Below are 18,382 nucleotides of genomic sequence, written 5' to 3'. Positions count from 1 at the left end.
AGTCGGCTAATAAATAGTCTACACAAATAGGTATTACCTAACCAACATAAACTCTAAATTATAAAACTATTTTATATACTTCTGTCGCGCTCCTAAACAAGACTGTTATGGTTACACCAATACAAACCACAGCGTTTTTCTAATGTAATATACAAAAAAGAGAAAGAGAAAACCTGGCATGCCTTACGCCGAAAAGTACATATAAACAAAAACCAACATCACAAATCCGATAAATCCTATAAGGCTAGAATCTTGTAGTATTTTGTAGAATTTTATAAAGCGCGCCATAGCAGCTACAAGTAGACATTGGTTTTATACGACCTTCTACATTTGTCCGATAGCGGAACACGGAACAAATTAAACTATGCTTGCATCAGACTATGGTATTTCTCATGTATGTTAAATTAATTATTGAAAAAAATCAATTAAGATTCGACTTAGGGTCCTTCAAGAACAGAGCGTACAAATTCTTAAAAGGCCGGCAACGCACTCGCGAGCCCTCTGGCGAGAGTGTCCATGGGCGGCGGTATCACTTAAGATCAGGTGAGCCTCCTGCCCGTTTGCCCCTGTTCTATAAAAAATAAAAAGACGGATTTTCTTGAGAAAGACCCAAAATCTTTAAATTTTATTTGTTTAGATATATGTAAAAAAAATATTCATATTAATTCCCGTTCGGACGTTTTGTTTCAGTAACAGCAAAGGATTAAAGTATTTGGCAGGTTTAAATGAAAATATACATATACGTACTGTATCCAACGTTTTGATAAATACGACGAAAATAAAATTATATCAAATACACAGCAGATTGCTCGATCCGAATATGTAAATATAAATTGCATGAAAGAAAGCAGTCTAGACCAGACATTAAATATAACGAAGAAATATAGCACGTCTTTGTTGTCTGTGACTTGAGACATGCACCAAGATCCAAATGAATAATATATCGTCAAATGTTTTAGCTATGTTAGATTATTTTTATGTCGTTATAGGGAATTCTGACCATTTGCTTTTAATACAGAGTTGTATGCAATCTTCAAAATATTGTGATTTACAATGATTTTAAATGAACACTTTTTACTCCCGTATATGCAAACAAAATCGTCGAATCTGTATCGCAGTCGCTTTTGCAAGACAGTCAGGGCGCTGGAGTTTCAAGCGATTGGAAATTCATACTTTTTAAGTTGCTAAAATTAGTAAAAACTGCGCAGCTCTCTGTGTACTTTCTTTTGTTACTTTATTATTCCAGTCTGCTATGTAATAAACTTAAAATGTCAGTATGCAATAAACTTGACTGTCGGCATCATGCATACGAACTTTCTAAGAAAAGATTCGTTCTTTTGTTTTGAAATAGGTATTGCTACCGGGTACTGTTGTTGACCATGGCTAATAAGTAGGAGTCATGGATTTATACGTTATCATATAGATAATACATGACTCACACTTATTAGTATGACAAAGATATTTTGGATTGTAAGAAATACTTAGGGACAAGGAGATGAAGAAGATGAGCCTAAGCCTCCCGCGAGCATTAAAGAAGCTGGTAGCAGCTAAATATTTGGATATTTTTCCTTAATCACCAAGATATCTCAATATCGCAAGATATGAATAAAATAATTAAAAAATACAACAAAATTATTGATGCAGCAAAAGACGTCAGACAAAATTATCAGACTATAGCAATAATATACGCAACAGCATTCAAATAAGATTATTTTTTATGAACGTAACTACGAACACTAGTCTGAATAAACGTTTTTTACTAATTCTGATATTTCTACTCTAAATTTAACAACAAGTCTTTATAACGCCATAAAATGCATAGTCAAATCAGTGTCGTTATATATAGAGTTTACCCTTTTTTTTTGTTATTCGAGGTGGAAATGCATTTGCGCATCCCCTGCCCTAGGAAGTTGCAGGGGTATGTGGGACTCGACCCACACCAAAATCTCTGCTATTCAGAGACTGGGTGAACAATACCCACTAAAAACACCTCGACAAATACCTACAAAGCCGCGTTACAGAGGCTCCGGGGTCGCTATCGCATTCTACCGGGACCTCAACGGCATAATACACTCAAAAAGCTTCGGTGCAATACAATATAGAGTTTACCCTGTGTATTTTGACGATTGGTTGCGTGTAAGACAAACATTGTCACTATTCGTTAAAGCCCTTGACCTTTACGTAAATTTAAATTCAGAACACCTGCTGGCCTACCCCGGTTCGAAAAAGAAAACATTCGAGTTCCAGTTGGAATTTCAATTCCGTCCCAAGCGGTAACGGATCCGTTCCGATTCATTAACTGCACTATCGATTTCGTACAGGGTATACGAATAATTGGCTATACATGCATGATCATTATTACACGGTATTAATGTAAATTACAGTACATAATTGTCAGTTCAATTGTATTCTTAGAAGTCTTACTGAATAGGACATTGAGTAGCCAATTTTATTATTACCTTTCAGAATTAAGCCAAGGGATATTAAGAAAAGCTATACCTGGCAGTTTATTTGTTGATTTATAAATGCAAGATTATATATTAATACAAATAATAATTATTTACTGTTCAGTACACATACAAGAATTAAATAAACGTAATGTTTACGTTTGACAACGGGCGACCTTGGCGCTAATAAGTCTGTTTATTTGTTTGTTATATCAAGTGTAAGTATTAATTTAGTGACCCAAAGAACACATAAGAAGAGTTAAAACGCAGACATATTAATTGTATTAACCTGTGGAAATATACTTTTACTACGAAACTCCGTGAAAGGCAAAGCCAGTAATGGCTTCCTTATTCGTGTTACTTCATTCTGTCGGCGAATGCGAGGCCTATAAAGTATAATCTTTATACCTATAATTATTAACCGCCTGTGACTTAACAATAACCGGTGTATAAACAAGCGTTCCGCGTTTACGTAGCGGTTTCTATCCTGGTGAAAAATTTTCAATTATGTTCTTTAAAAATAATTAAAGCAAAGTTGTTATGCTGCCAACTCGAAACGGAACATTGCTCGCTGTTGCGTTGTCGAATTTGGATTTGCCTGCACCATGGCTCAACAAGCTTAAATCTATGAAAAATACTAAAGCAATTTGAGCTAAACATATGTTAACAATTACCCTCAAAAGTAATATTACGATTTGATATCCCTCTACGCTTCTTCTACCTGCTTACAATTCGGCATGTATAATTTACAATTTCTTTCTTAGCTGCTTAGCAATAGATCCGAAACATCATCTAAACAATAGGTAATTAATTGAAGAGCAGATTCATTAGCAGAAGGAACCATTGTTCTATGCTTTTTCAACGAGCTTCGCTCTGTCGATTCTGAATAGGCGAAATATGGAGCGTAGCAAAACTAGCAACGATGCGATTTGAAACATACGACACACGGAACCACTTAGAATCCTTTGTTTAAAAAAAACTCAGCATTAAATACTTTAATACGGTTTTTGATGAATATCCAAACTTTCCACAGTTTTATATATGGCTTTATGTTATTTATTACTTGGTCCTTTAATGTACTCAACGTGTATGGGATGATACAACAAGCTAAAAAGAAGTAACCCACCACCAGTTACGCCTTGCCTGATACGTTGTTAGTTCGGGTGGTTAATAGTAATCCTAGTGTTCTGCAAAAGCTCACTTTATTTCTTCCAAACGGCAATTTTAGACGGCGGAAACAAAGATTATTTGTAGTCCTCACCAAACAGCTTTCCCCTATAAAGGTAGGTACCCAATTCTACCACAGAGAATATAGACATGTCTATCATATGTATGGACTTTTTTTAATTTAAAATGAAAATATACGAATTGATAGCCAAGCCGTAATGCAATGCGACTAATCCACTATGTCAGTAGGACAAAGGTGAATACGTAATGTGAAACGTGTGGTCCTGTCTTGTAATAGGGTGGGGAGATCTGGGTCAACGGAACCGATGGCTATAACAAAAGTATTCCCACCAAATAAATTAGATATAGATCTATTTTTGTTTTTTTTTTAATACAAAGAACCGTAACTGCAAAGGCAGTTTTGTTTCTTAGGGAAACAAAACAAGGAGATCCGGCTTATAAATTCACAGTCGTGCAAAGTTAGATAAAGGTTAATACTAAGAAAAATCGGCCACATTGCTAAGCAGTTCCGATGGTACAATAAAATAAAGTAGCCTTTTTATTGCTTGCTAAACAACAAAGTAAACTTAATTTAAAAAATAACTTTTTTTCGAAAAAAATCGATGTACTACTTTTGAAGATATTTCGGTCAAATTATAGAAGTATATAATTATAGTTATATAATTGAGTCATATTAATAAATTAATAATAAAATAATTCAATTCGACATTCGTCAAAGAATTAGTCTTTTATTTTTTTTTATATAAAACAGGGGCAAATAGGCAGGAGAATCACCTGATGTGAAGTGCTCCACCGCCCAAGGAGATACAATGCCAAAAGGCTTTTGCTGGCTTTTTGAGAATTGTCTTCTTTCATAATACTATTATAAGGACGCTTTTTTCATAATATAAAAGAAATCTCTCTATATCTCTCTCAATTATATATGTATCCATATAAATTATTTCCATTGTCCACAATACTATACCCCTTTTCTAAAGGTTTTTATGTTTAAACATTGAAGATGCATTACATGCGTGGGCGCAGGTCGACCGTTCGTTGGTCCGTGATTCACAACAAGTTCTTGTTCAAAGCAATCATTCAATAAACTTTGTTGCAGCAAGGTGATATCTAACGGTCAAATTTCCATATTTAATTAGTAATAAAATTTTGAAACCCGAATTTTAAACATTGCTTTTCATTATATTTATATATTTTAAAGTCACAAACTGTTGCGTTTCAAATTATTATAAAGACAAACTGCTTGTACTGGCTAATGCCTTTCTTTCTATAATAAATATTTTTATATGAAAATCTAATCTTAAAATTATTTTTTATATAATTTTTTAAAAGCCAAAAACTGTTGCGTTTAAAACTTATGACACACAAAGACAAAAACAAAGTACAGGCTGATGCATGTCTTTTTTGCATTAATGAAAATCTAATCCTATAAATTGCTTTATTTTTTACGTCACAATATGGCCTATATATGTATTTTAAAGGAGCAGAGACAGATTACTTCGCTCATATTCGTATAAGGTTCTGGTTCTTTAAGGAAATCATTCAATTAGCACATTTTAGTTTTTATATTATCTGCGCAATGCAGCAACCGCATTAAGCGTGCGTAATCTCAAAGTAATAATAATACTTAGGTCATACAAGGTAGCAAGAAGATGACGTGTTAACAAAGTAACTGGCGAGGCTAACAAGTGTATTGAAAAACTTTAGTAACCAACCAATTTAAGGATTAAATATATATAACCAACCCTTTTATTTCCAATCTTAACAAATATTGAATGACAGTTTAGATTTATATAAATTTATATTTATTGTTTCTTGATATCCAAACTTCCTTCAGTACCATCGAATCGAACCCCATCCCGGGTAAAGAGCTTCTTCAGTTCTTTCCAAATATGTATCTATCTATAAATGCATTTCGCCATTAGCTCGATCAATGATATTTTTAGTAATCTATTGCGTATTTTGTGTCTTAAAGTACGAAGACGATAATTAATCATCAGTTAAACCGGCTTTAAATCACTAAAGGAGGTTATTAATAAGACGTTTATGAATGTCAAAATCGCGGGATAATTCCGAAACTGTCAAAATTGTGTCTACAAATGGCAGTTCAAAAAAGGTTCTATTTAGCTATTTTTTCTTGATATCCTAATTATAGATATATATAATAACAACTGTGTTATCTGTGATATGTCTGCTTACAAAACATAGAACACCTGAGTCGCCAACATAAATTATTAAAAAGGTTCCGCTTAACTGGCAACACTGCGCCTATGAACTATTTTGGCTCTCTACCAAGCTCCCATTTTAACTTTCACCGTAGATATAACAAATTAAATTACCATACTTTGACGGGCTTTACGCTTCAAACTTGTTTCTAAATATTTTTTGATATTAAAAAAAACACTTATGTTTTAAAATTTAGTAAACAAGGTTTACATATCTATAAATTACCGAAACATATAATATGCCTGATAAAGTTAAAGTCAATTTTTTGCATGAGTATGTAGAACCAAAGAAATTGTTTTGTCATAATTTAGATTAATAAATTATAAGGGATGCAAAGGTGGCTTTAGAAGAAAAAAATGTGAGATAGAAAACAATCCTTGGACACGATGGAAGGGGAGAAGAGTAAATAATAATAATAAAACTGTGATAAGTCCACAGTTATCCCGGCTAACACGCGATCGCAACCCCAGTAAGGAAAAAAACTATGTCTAACAGTGAAAGAAATGCAACTAAATTAAATTTAAAAATAACCGTAACAGTTATAAGAGAGATAAAAAATCATATTCGTTGTTTAATTTTCGAAATACAAAAATAACTTCAGGAAATATAATTCAGGAGCACAAATTGCCAATCAAGACGGCAAAGTGCAATGGCTATTGAAGTTTACATTTATCTTGCAGATGCACCTGGTAAATTTACGTTTAAAAGCCGGTTTTAATTTAGGTGCTTTTAACAATTATTTAAATATTGGTTAAAGTATAAACGAAATATCGGAGGAAAAAGCAAAGCACTATTACGGCTGTTTTAATCTATACTAATATTATAAAGAGGAAAGGTTTGATTTTTTGTTTGTTTGTATGAATTGAATAGGCTCCGAAACTACTTGTCAGATTTTAAAAATTCTTTCACTGTTGGAAAGCTACATCATTCCTGAGTGACATAGGCTATATTTCATTTTCAAAAAAAATAGGCATCCTTACTAAAATTACGATAACATTAACATTTGTTTATTATTTGATACAATTCTAACAGATGGCGCTGAGTTAAAGGTAGTTTAGTTTAGGTCCGTGTCGTGGTACCAACGTTTCACATAAGTTCTCCTACGGTTTCCCTTGATTAATTTACTACTATGTAATATAACAAAAACCTTAGCCACAGCAACGCTTGGCCGAGTCTGCTAGTTATTTATAATTTTTGACTTACTGTTTTTTTTCAGAACTTTTGCATAAACATTTTTCTATAAAAAAACGAGGATGTCTTGACCACGAAAATTATTTTGTCACAATGTCAGTTAAACTCATTTACCTAATTTAACGTCCATGAAATATATAAAAAAAATACGTTTATTTTGGAACTTATGATCATCATGGTATCACATTCCACGTCATTAAATTCGAGCCTGTTGGCATCCCTACTCATGGGCAAAGAAGACAGAGGCTGTTGGCCGAGAGAAAAAGCGAACGAGATAGATGGGAATGGGAAAGAGATAGCAACAACCATAAAGATAGTTTTAGTTTAGTTTTAAATAATGGTAATAGATTATTAAGTTCTAAACATTCATCAAAATGTGCCGTAGTAATGTACGGTCAGTGTATCGGCCGTAATTATGTTTAATCAGTGAAAGAATCGTAAAACGCTTTTGACCTTTATACTAATTAGATAAATTACTGTAATATACATAAACACCCAAATCCTATCTCGATCCATTTTTTACCATTTGAGATATACATGTTAATCCAAATATTGATAAAAGTGTGTATATGTGGGTAAACCTTTTGTACTAAAATGACAGTTCAACTATGCCAATATCCTATCCTAAGGTTTTGACTTACACCAGTATTTAAAATAATTAAAAGCTATTTTTTATAATTATATTTTTATATTATTTTTACGGTTTTATTGCAATGCCCTATATATGTCATTAGGCAGTTTGGCTAATTACGAGGAAATTCGTTTAGTCAAATACATCTAAGTTTTATCGTTTTATACTCGTAAAGATGCCAAGGTTTGGAAAATCTAAAAAAAGGCAGTCGTATGACGAAATTCTCCGGGGTTACACCATCAAGATTACGCAAACACTGCCACTAACTAGGCCAGAACTAATTCAGGAAGACCTTCACCTATATGATCCCGGCTCCCGTGTTATACGAATAAAATAAATGTCTTCACGCTTTTGATATAGCTTTAAAAAATCAACACCTTTGAATTGGAAGGGTTATATTGATTGGCACATGTTCTGATCGCGGATTGTTGATGAAGTAATCCTATGATTGCTTTGCAACAACTGATGCATATCAATTCAACAAGAAAAAATAAGACGCAATTATAAGAATTTAATATACTATCTGAAATAAGATATTACAAATTGTATATATCTGTCCAAATACTACCTAAGTTTTCACGATTTTTTTCTGACCTTCAAGATTTCTACTCATTATTTATATATATTTCGACAATGTACACGGGTATAGACAACACCTTATCCTCTATTTGGATCACAAAATTTGACCTTACAGCTAATGAGAGAAATAATAAAGCAAGGTTAGGCACTCACCTGCACTCTCAAACTTCTTAACGCTGGAAATTTGGCAAGTCTGTCCACTTCATCCCACGTGGCCAGTCCGGTGTTATTAAGATTCAGGAAACGAAGTCGGCTACAAGCGATAATAAAGTTACACAATAAAATCACAAGTTCAGTGGGTCAATGACAATTCATTGCAGCTATCTAACCATTAATGACATTGACTAGTTTGTACACAGATAATAACGTTGTATAGAGTTTGAAACATTTATTATTTACGTAAAATTTAAAATCTATACAGTAGCTTTTGCTACTTGCAATGATAAAAATGAAAATTTTCTTATGTTTAAGAAATTTGGTTGCGTTCTTTTTGTTCTTAAGATACCTTTTTATACTACGTGTATGACATGAGGGGCAAACGAGCCTACGAGACGCTCAAAAAGGGCAGTGCCGTTAGTGGGTGCGTTGCCGGCCTTTGAGCGAGGAGTATACTCTAACTTTGAAAAGTTGGTGATCGTTTCTCTCAGGGAAAATCCCACCGGGATTCACAATTCACAGAATAAAGTGCCTTGTGAAACAGCCTGTAAAATACTTCTAGCCATTACGGTGTTGTTGATGAAATTTTGGATTGATACGGCCGCAACACACCTGATCGGTCTTGAAAATATCTTTATGTAAATACTTACGGAAAGCCATCGTGACTTTTCTTATTCCCATTGGTATCGTCACATTTTTCACAGGGATCGGGCGCTAACGTTGTTAAATTGCAGTCATTAACTAGAAGCGTCTCCAAATTAGGGAAGGCATATCCGAATTTCGAAATTTCTATCCAGCTACTGACAGGGTTTCCCGAGAAGTGGAGTTTCTTCAACTGTTGATGAACTGGTTGAGTCTGTTCACATCTCAAGCGTGAACATTCCTCGCACCGGTCCTTTTCATTCACCTCCTTCCCAGTGAGGTCCACGTACGAATACTCATTGAGACTCAAGTGCAGCTCTTCAAGAGTCGGTAGAGCTTTCAACAGACCATGTACACTGGGCCATCCGACATAAGTGGAGTTCAAGACGAGATTGCTCAGACTGTCCCAACGTGGATGAAGAGCCTGGGCCGCTTGGATTTGAGCCGACAGCCGATTGAAGCTTAAGTTCAGAAACCTCACACGAGGCGCTTGCTCCAGAATCGCAAATACCTAAAATCATTGAACAATTCAAAGTATTTGACATAACAATGTGATATGTGAATCATCAAACATGCACTGCAAAAAATTTATAACCTCCATTGTACTCTCAATCACATTCGAAACAATTAAGATCACTGAACTTATGGAAATTATAAAACTCAAGGCATACCTCTTGCCAGTCCGTAAGCTTATTATTAGCGAGATCAAGCTCAACAACATCGGCGCACTTATCTGCCAATACAGTTGCATCTCCAGCGCAATCTATATCACAATCGTTGAGTACTAGAAGCGTAGGCACACTCAGTCTAGGAGATCGTTTAGGCACAAAAATAGCTACAGGCATGTCGTCAATGGAAGGGTTCACCTCACCCTTAGCACCATACTTTCGCTCGAGTGCTTCTAAGAGCGACGGCATTTTGAAGCTGTTGACAAAAGAAATGAATGTTACACAATGCTAGGCTAACATTAGATACTAGTTGGGCTGTGTTGTCTGCTGAATATGTCAGTACGTGCGTAGGGGGAGTTTTACGTTGATGGTTACATAGACAGGTATTGTTTTATAGTAAAACATACCAATAAAACATTTTTATCTTTATGTTTACTTTTCCATAGTAACACAGCCGCATAAAAAGAGGTCCAACCGTATTCAGTGAGCATTGTTTTGTTTCCAATGGCCCTGAGCGATTTATAGTTATTGCATTAACAAAAAAATTAAACCGTTGAGAATGTATACATTTAACAGAAAACTATATTCTTTGTTTTGCAGATTGCTACACTAGACTAGAGATATAGATATGTCTTTAGACTGACATTTTTACTATTTTACTTTGTCACTATTATTATTATTACATAATTTTTCTTTTTTTTCTTTGTTAGGAATAAATGTTATGTCTAAAAAAATGAATGTCTATAAGTGTATACAAATAAAATTACTCAAGCAATATTGGTCAATCTTAAGTGATAAAGCAATACATTGCGTATCTTGTAATGAGTTAGATAATTTACTGACCAATATCTGGGATGTTAATTATTCCTAATGACCGCTGCGGTGACAATAGAAAATTATTTCTCAATATAAATGGCACGATTTGATATAAAGTTTTTATTGTGTGCAATAAGTCAACAAGTATATATATGTATATATAAATATTTAATTATTAAGGAATAATTTAAAGAATCAACACTAATATTACAAATAAGATATATTAGTTTTGCCCTGAGTAGGCTTCTAAATCTAACAAAATTTTATTTCCCCATTAGAATCTTACTGAATAGTAAGTAGGAAATTTTAACGACTTTTAGCACATATCTATAGAAAAGGATATTCACCTTGCTAATTTATGCATGAACTCTCGGGAAATTTCAAAACTACAGACCCGATTTTGATGAAGCTGGAACCTTAACTAACTAACTGTGATACTACGATAACTCGTAGTATCACAGACATTTGTGGACTAAATTCTGACCGGTCAAACTGTAGTACTGGCTTATATAAATTTAAAAGTAAAACCATTACATTCCACAGAACAATTACACGTCAGTTAACAAAATACTGTTTACGATTTTGATACAAAATAAAGCAATCGACGCTTAAAAACCATCGCAGCGCAGTTAAACATTTCAAATATCTAAAGCGTTGCGTTATATATATTTGCGAAACATAATCAGAGACGAGCTAAAATCATAATATTCAGAGCGCAGCCTTGAATTTACATATGTTCATTAAATAATAATACTTTTATAATACAAAACCTAACGTAACTGTCGAGTACAGTATACGCTGGCTATATGGTCTACGCCAAACTGGTACATACAGTACATAAATTTCTATTACAATGCAACTCATTTGTCAAAAAAATCAAGCTATTAACTTAAGCTTTTAAGTAGCTGCCATTCGGATTTCGTTTCGCCTTTATATGATTTTTATTTAACTCGTCTTATTAGAAGCTACATACCAACATATGGAACATTTCACTACACCATAGACTGTTTACTTTATCCGGATTAAAAATCTAACTACTAATTTAATATTTCCAATTTTTCTCTCGTATACCTTCCTTAAAGTGCAAGGAATAAATATATGTACTTGTAATAGTTTTTGCGCTACAAATGCCTAGGAACGTTCAGGAAACTCGTTAAACGTTTTGTTCAGTCACTTGTCTGACGGAACATTAGCGACTTGACTGAATATCAATCTTGTTTTAACGGTCTAGAGATTCCATTAACCCTCTGATTTAACTACTTTACTGCGACATATATATACTAATATAAAAATTTTTTTATCTTTCGTTGATAAATAGCATTCAATTGTGAGTTTACTCGTACCTTAAAAACAAAAGTAATAATAATACTGTACAACTGACAACAATAATATCAAAAGACACATTTAACGAAACTTAATTCGAAAAGGCCATAGGATTAAGGTAAAGTCACTAATGCCAGACAGTGACCTAAAGGATGACACCTTCGTTAAAAATTTGTTGTATTAAAAACAATTTTAATAAAATGACTCTTATTACAATATCGTATGACACCTAGCACTATCTCTGAATAGTTCTCAAAAACTCCCAACAGCTTCTTAACGAAATTGCCAAATGGCTTCAGTCCTTGTAAATCAGGTAACCGAGTGAGCACGCGTTACGCCATTTCTTATTTTTGAGCTTAAGGACGCCGAAATTTGAAGGTGAGTTTTGAATCGATATTTATTTAAAAAATACTTTTTACTCATTTGTCAGCATATCAATGATAAGTTGGGATAGTGATAAACGTGATTGTCTTGTGTTTGCTATTATTTTTTCTGACAAATTATGATATGTCTGCTATTAGTTCCAAAAATAATAAATATCTAATAGATGACAGGCGTGTCATCCATTGGTGTTTCAAGATATTATACTTTTATTTCAGGTTCAGAACGATTTTTAACTCTATTCCTAATGAAAAGATTACTGTAGCGATATCAACAATTTTAGATCACTTTTACTAAAGGTAGACATGGTGTCTATTATTGGGATATACATGATGTCAATTATTGGTTCTATTGTTCTAGACATAATTATGCCGCTAATAAAAGGACAGATGTTTCGTTACTCTAAGGCTGATATGGAACCCGCTATTCAAGAATGCGGATGAGGAGTTCCGACGTAAACTGCGCCAAAAAAATTTGGTACCTAGGGTAACTCTGAATAAAGTAAAGGGTAAGACACCAATGAAACGAAAACTGGTAAGAATCAGATGATACTGAAGCTTTGCTTGTAAAGTGGGCAAAAGCAATGGTGAAACAAGGATTCCCAATAGGCAAAGATAATTAACAAGATAGTGTGAAAAAGAAGTTGATGATTTGAATTTAGAAACTCCTTTTAAGATGGGAGGGCCTGGTAAAAGATGGTACAACAGTTTTATAAAACAGCACCCAGAGCTTATTCCTAGACAGCCTCAAAATTTAACTTCATCCAGAGCTTCAGTCACAATGTCACAGTTAAAAAAATGGTTTAAAGAAGTACCTATCTTGAAGAAAACAATTACACAAATATTTTGGTTGAATCTAATCGAATTTTTAATATGGATGAGACTGCATTTTTTTTGAACCCAAAAGGAAACAAGGTACTGGCAGCTAAAGGCAAAAAATCGGTGTACCAACAAGTTAACTCGGACGAAAAAGAATTTTTCACAGTTCTTTTAGGTGATAATGCTGCAGGTCAAGTTCTACCACCCATGGTTATTTTTAAGTACTTATTTAAGAATACCAAGAGAATTGAGCTTGTCTATTCCAGTGACTTGGGGTACTGGATGGTCCGACAATGTTCAACAGATGAAATGGCATTACCAAAAATGGCAAAAATTAAAGAACTGGAAATGGGCCTTAAATTTCTGGACAAATATATTGCCTCAGAAAAAAATGACGAAACTAGTCCTTGATGTACCAAATATGATTATAATTGGTGACAGAATTAAGTACAAATTTGATAGGGCCTTAGAAGTTGATGCATAAGAAATTATATCTAAGTTAATTAAGTATATCAAGCACACTGAAGCTCTTAAAACTCCAACTGTATTAATTAAATAGTATGTCAACTATTAGTGCATTTGTGTGTCTACTTTAGGTGATTTTCTTTTTTTGTGATGTCATCTATTGGTGACTAAAACAATATATATATAAAAATAAATAAAAATTAAACATATATTGATTATTGGAATTTTATTACTTAATATAAATTTCTAAGATACGATGCATTCATATAAAAAAACTGTGATTGTTTTGTTTGATAAATATATAGTTATTGTCATATGAACAAAGTGTTTTCCTTAAAGTGTCTAGCATTAGTGACTTTACCTTATTAGAAGGGTGATGCAGTTTGCCTAATAGTCTGAGGTCATATCGTGAGCACCCAAGGTCTATCATTTCAATTGTCGCACTTATTACTAATTAGATACGTTCTACATAGCTTTTTTATGTTGCAAATCTGACCTTTAGTTACATCTGTTAATAGATCAATAAATATCCTCTAAAAAATTTATCTATATAAAAATCGATAAAAAATTACTAAACAACGTGATAGAAGCAACTATACTCAAAGGAAAGTTTAAAGGAGAAGATGTTCTCATACCGCACATAACAATGATTCCGAATGATGCCATTTGAGTTTAAACGACTACAGTTTCCAGTGCGGCTTGCTTTTGCCATGGCCATAACAAGAACAAGACCCAGGGGCAATCATTAAGTGTTTGTGGTATTAATCTAGAAAACCCATGTTTCTCTCATGGTCAATTGTATGTTGCCTGTTCCCGTGTTGGAAAACCATCAGATTTGTTTGTCTATGCGCCAAGTAATCAAACAAAAAACATCGTATATTACAAAGCACTACAATGATAATTAAACTGATTTCTGTTAATATTTATGATTCACATGATTAACAATAAAACGATGACTTACTTTTAATCCTAATATATGTTAATTTAATTATTTTTTATTCACAACGCCCTATCACCAGTGTGACGGTTCTGTTCAGGAGAATTTTTAGACACGACTATAAAATACGTTTGAACAAAAAACTGCCACATTACAAATCTTTATGACAGAACGAAGTCTGTTGGGTCTGCTAGTTTATTTTAAAATTATCTATTTAGGCTTCCCAGCACTGAACACCGAGATGATCCATAGATATTAAAAAAGGTATAGAAGGTCCAGAAGACGGGTTAAATTTTTGAGATTCAGGACAATTTTAAATTCAAGTCATCGAAGTCGTTTTTTTTTTAATTTACACTCTTCCGTGTCAGGAATCAGATCGAAGATTAATTAGCGCTTTATAATCAATCGCTACCAGAATTTATTGCGATTTTTATAGTAATGATTCTATATATATTACTCGTTCTCATGCAGAAACTGGGTACTAATATGGTCTATATCGGTACTGGAACATCAGATACCTACCGTATTCAATTAGCGTTTGTTCCTTGGAACAATGAGCACTTATAATAATTTATAAGTGATCTTAATCGTGCAAGAACCTTGACTTAATCATATTCGTGAATTTTGCAAATAATTGTAATTATATACATTTCTATGTATTATTCGGTAAAATGCAATTTTTTACACAAACCTAATTACATTGTAGTCTATATAATGTTCTTATTTAGTATAAGTATATGTACTTTATGAATGAAGATTTTCTGTACTAACCTCGGGGCCTTTTGTGAATTTCAATTAAAAAAAACCCATAATATGTATTATATATTTTTCTCTCTCACTCACACTGCATTACAAACCGCCTTTTATAGTCTCTGAAAACATTCCTATGTACGGGTAAAATTTTTCGTACAATTAAATTATAAGTATTATTGAGGAAAAAACCTGATACAATTTTTCCATACACATATAAGCCCTATAAGATCTTAGACATTACTTAGCAAAGACAAATTAAGGTCGTCTGAAGACTAACACCCCGACGCGACGGGAGGGGCGCCGAGTTAGGTATCCTAGAATTTCTAGACTAATGCACGGTGCATTACGGAGATTATAGTGTCATATATTACAATTCAATAAAGATCTAAGTCTGGCGAAAGATATTTCTCAATAAGAAAAATTGTTTTTTCATGAAAACACAAAGCAGTGTTATATGAAAAAATATAACTCAGCTCTGCCATGATTACAAATACTGCTCTTAGCAGTAAGACAAAGATGGGTTCCTTTGTCTCCTATTTTGTGACATTCTCATATAGTCTTTTATTATTGAATCCTACGACAGTTCTCTTTCCTTACATACTCTGCTTTCCGTAATTTTTAAAATCTATTTAAGATTATTTCTTACTTAGTTATATATGTCTTTCTTATTAAAGGCATTTATATGATATGTAAATCATTTCAAATAGTCTATTAACCTTGATATTTCTAAATGGAAACTGTCAAAAGCAGACCTTTCGAAAATTAAAACTAAGAAATGGTTTGGCCAAAGTGCTGTCATACTATATCGAGTATGTATTCGTAGACATTTAAAACTAAGAAATGGTTTGGACCTATGGAAAGGTTAAAAGTTAAAACCCGTACCTATTGCGCATACGGCTGACCTTTTTAATGTACCGGAACAAATTAAACAAAAATATATCAATAATATGCGATCAGAATTAAAATTGCAAGATCGTGACCGGTTATGTTCAGTAAAATTAACATAAAATATATATTATATATATATAAACATATATATATATATTTATATATATATAGAAGTATAAGATTCATAATTTATGGAAAAGGTCTAAAACAAAAAAGATAAAACTCAAAAATATTTGATATTCAATACGATATTAGGCAAGTTTGAGTTTTATTATCGTGAAATGATCCTAATCGATGTGTTATTTATTTACACTTCATTGCAATAAATACAGTACAATGAAAATAATTAAATTTAAATGCCTTTTAAAAAAAACATTTAATATTTTTGAACGCGGTTTCTTTTGTGTTATAATATATTAATACGGATAGTACTCCGTTCGCCAGACTACGTAAATAATTGAGACGTAGATTGTTTAGGTTACAAATGACCTTGAACGAATAAAAAAACAAGCTATCATCCTTGTTCCTTTTGTATAAAAATTACTATACGCTGATATCAACTGCGCAGTTTTTATGTTAAACTATTACGTTTTCAATAATTCATACCAATAAAATATTTGTTTTTTATGTTATTAAGTCGAACATCGAAATTATTTATTAAGACTTATGTTATCTGGAAATTGGTTCTACCGTTAATACGAAGAAAATAATTTATTCGTATGTTTTGTGATTAGGTATTTGCTACATTTATTTTTTTGTTGTATGTATAACTGAAGATGCTAAATGCATATAAAAAATGCTTTAGGATTCCTCTTTAAAACATCCTTTTTGGGTGGCTAAATTTAAATGAATATATTTTTTTAATATTGATTAAATCACAAACAATATACTGCTTATTACATTTTAAATAAACAATTATGGTACCATATAAATAATAGTGTTTTAATTATATTTATTCCGATATAACCTAGTTACTAATGTGAAATTAATATTTATATAGCAGACGCTATTAAGTCACTGTATTAATCAATTTAAACTAGGAACCGCTTATATTAACCGCTTCGTTTTTACTATGTGTGATATTTATAACATAGAATATAAGTTTACTACGTTCTCTAAGCCTTTGTTAGGTATAATACGACACTAGACCTTGGTAATCAGCCTCTTTCGATAAATACTGGTTATTTGCCGCACGTGGAAACCAGGAAAGTAAACAAAGAAAAACGTCTTATTTGTGCTTGACATATTTTTTAATAATTCCGTAAGCGCTTTGGAACAAAATGTTGAATGAGAACAAGACAATTATAAACGTAAATTTTGCGGGGGATCAAACCTGGGTTATCCTCCATGCAATACATACAAGGCCTATTAATATATTTTTATATGATTTCATTACGTTTTTAGATTTTACAGATAAAATTTATACTTATTTAGGAAGTTAAGAAACTGGGTCAATGCCGTAACACAATACTGATAGCGAAATCATAATTTATTTCACGTGCATTATGATTTTGGAAAAAATTATATTAATACACCTTAATGCGCAGTATTCAGCTGGACAATAGTATGTAAATGGATTTCTGTTTGTAAACACTCGTAATACCAAACGAGGTCTTTGTTATGGGTGTGAGGATTTTAATACTATATTTGACCTATATCACTAAAAATACCAGAAGGATAAATATTATACATATAAAATTATGATTTTTTACATTCAGAATAAAGTTAATTATTTGAAATTTAATATGAAAAGCAAAACCAGCTTTATTCAAGTTGTTTTGAGGTATTACCCACGGAAATATTAGTTTACTTCGTGCATTGATTATATTATGCAACAATAACACACTGCTTTCTGTTGTAAATATATAAATAAACAAATACATTAGTTAGAAATCATTCTGTAGGACCTCTAGTATCAGTTAAACTAAAACGATTTTAATGTTTACAAAACAGCTAAGTGTTCATTTCTTACTAGACAAGGGAAAATTACTCACATTCAATAATAATGGTTTCGCAATTTTTCTTCTAAAGCCTTCGTCTATTCATATCCAGTACCATAAAAATAACTAAGGACGTAGCACTATAATTTCTTTCGACACAATCACTTGCACAAGGAAATATTATATATCCGTCAGCTGTTTACATGGTCAACAGGATTTCCATACGAAATGCTCTGTGAACGAAAATCGAAACACGAATGAAAGCCAATGTTTACAAAAGTCAACAATTTACATCAATACCAGTTTCACGCACGTACATCGTTGCTGTGTGCTGTA

The 18,382-nt window shown here is 32.6% G+C and overlaps 1 protein-coding gene across 1 annotated transcript in view; it reads right to left on the bottom strand.

Annotated features, from left to right (window-relative positions):
- LOC110996242 (tubulin-specific chaperone cofactor E-like protein) overlaps window positions 1-18,382 on the bottom strand; it is a 25,487-nt gene extending 7,105 nt beyond the window's left edge. The window contains exons 1-5 of the mRNA XM_045632356.1: window positions 18,364-18,382; window positions 18,101-18,279; window positions 9,729-9,981; window positions 9,066-9,568; window positions 8,413-8,512 (exon numbers count right to left, since the gene is read on the bottom strand). Coding sequence (XP_045488312.1) covers window positions 8,413-8,512; window positions 9,066-9,568; window positions 9,729-9,974 — 849 coding nt within the window. The 5' untranslated portion in view covers window positions 9,975-9,981; window positions 18,101-18,279; window positions 18,364-18,382. The remainder of the gene's footprint in view (window positions 1-8,412; window positions 8,513-9,065; window positions 9,569-9,728; window positions 9,982-18,100; window positions 18,280-18,363) is intronic.

Source organism: Pieris rapae, chromosome 19 (genome assembly GCF_905147795.1).
Source record: "Pieris rapae chromosome 19, ilPieRapa1.1, whole genome shotgun sequence".
Classification (NCBI taxonomy): domain Eukaryota; kingdom Metazoa; phylum Arthropoda; class Insecta; order Lepidoptera; family Pieridae; genus Pieris; species Pieris rapae.
Note: the sequence above shows the minus strand (reverse complement) of the source record. Positions and strands in the feature narration are given on the sequence as shown.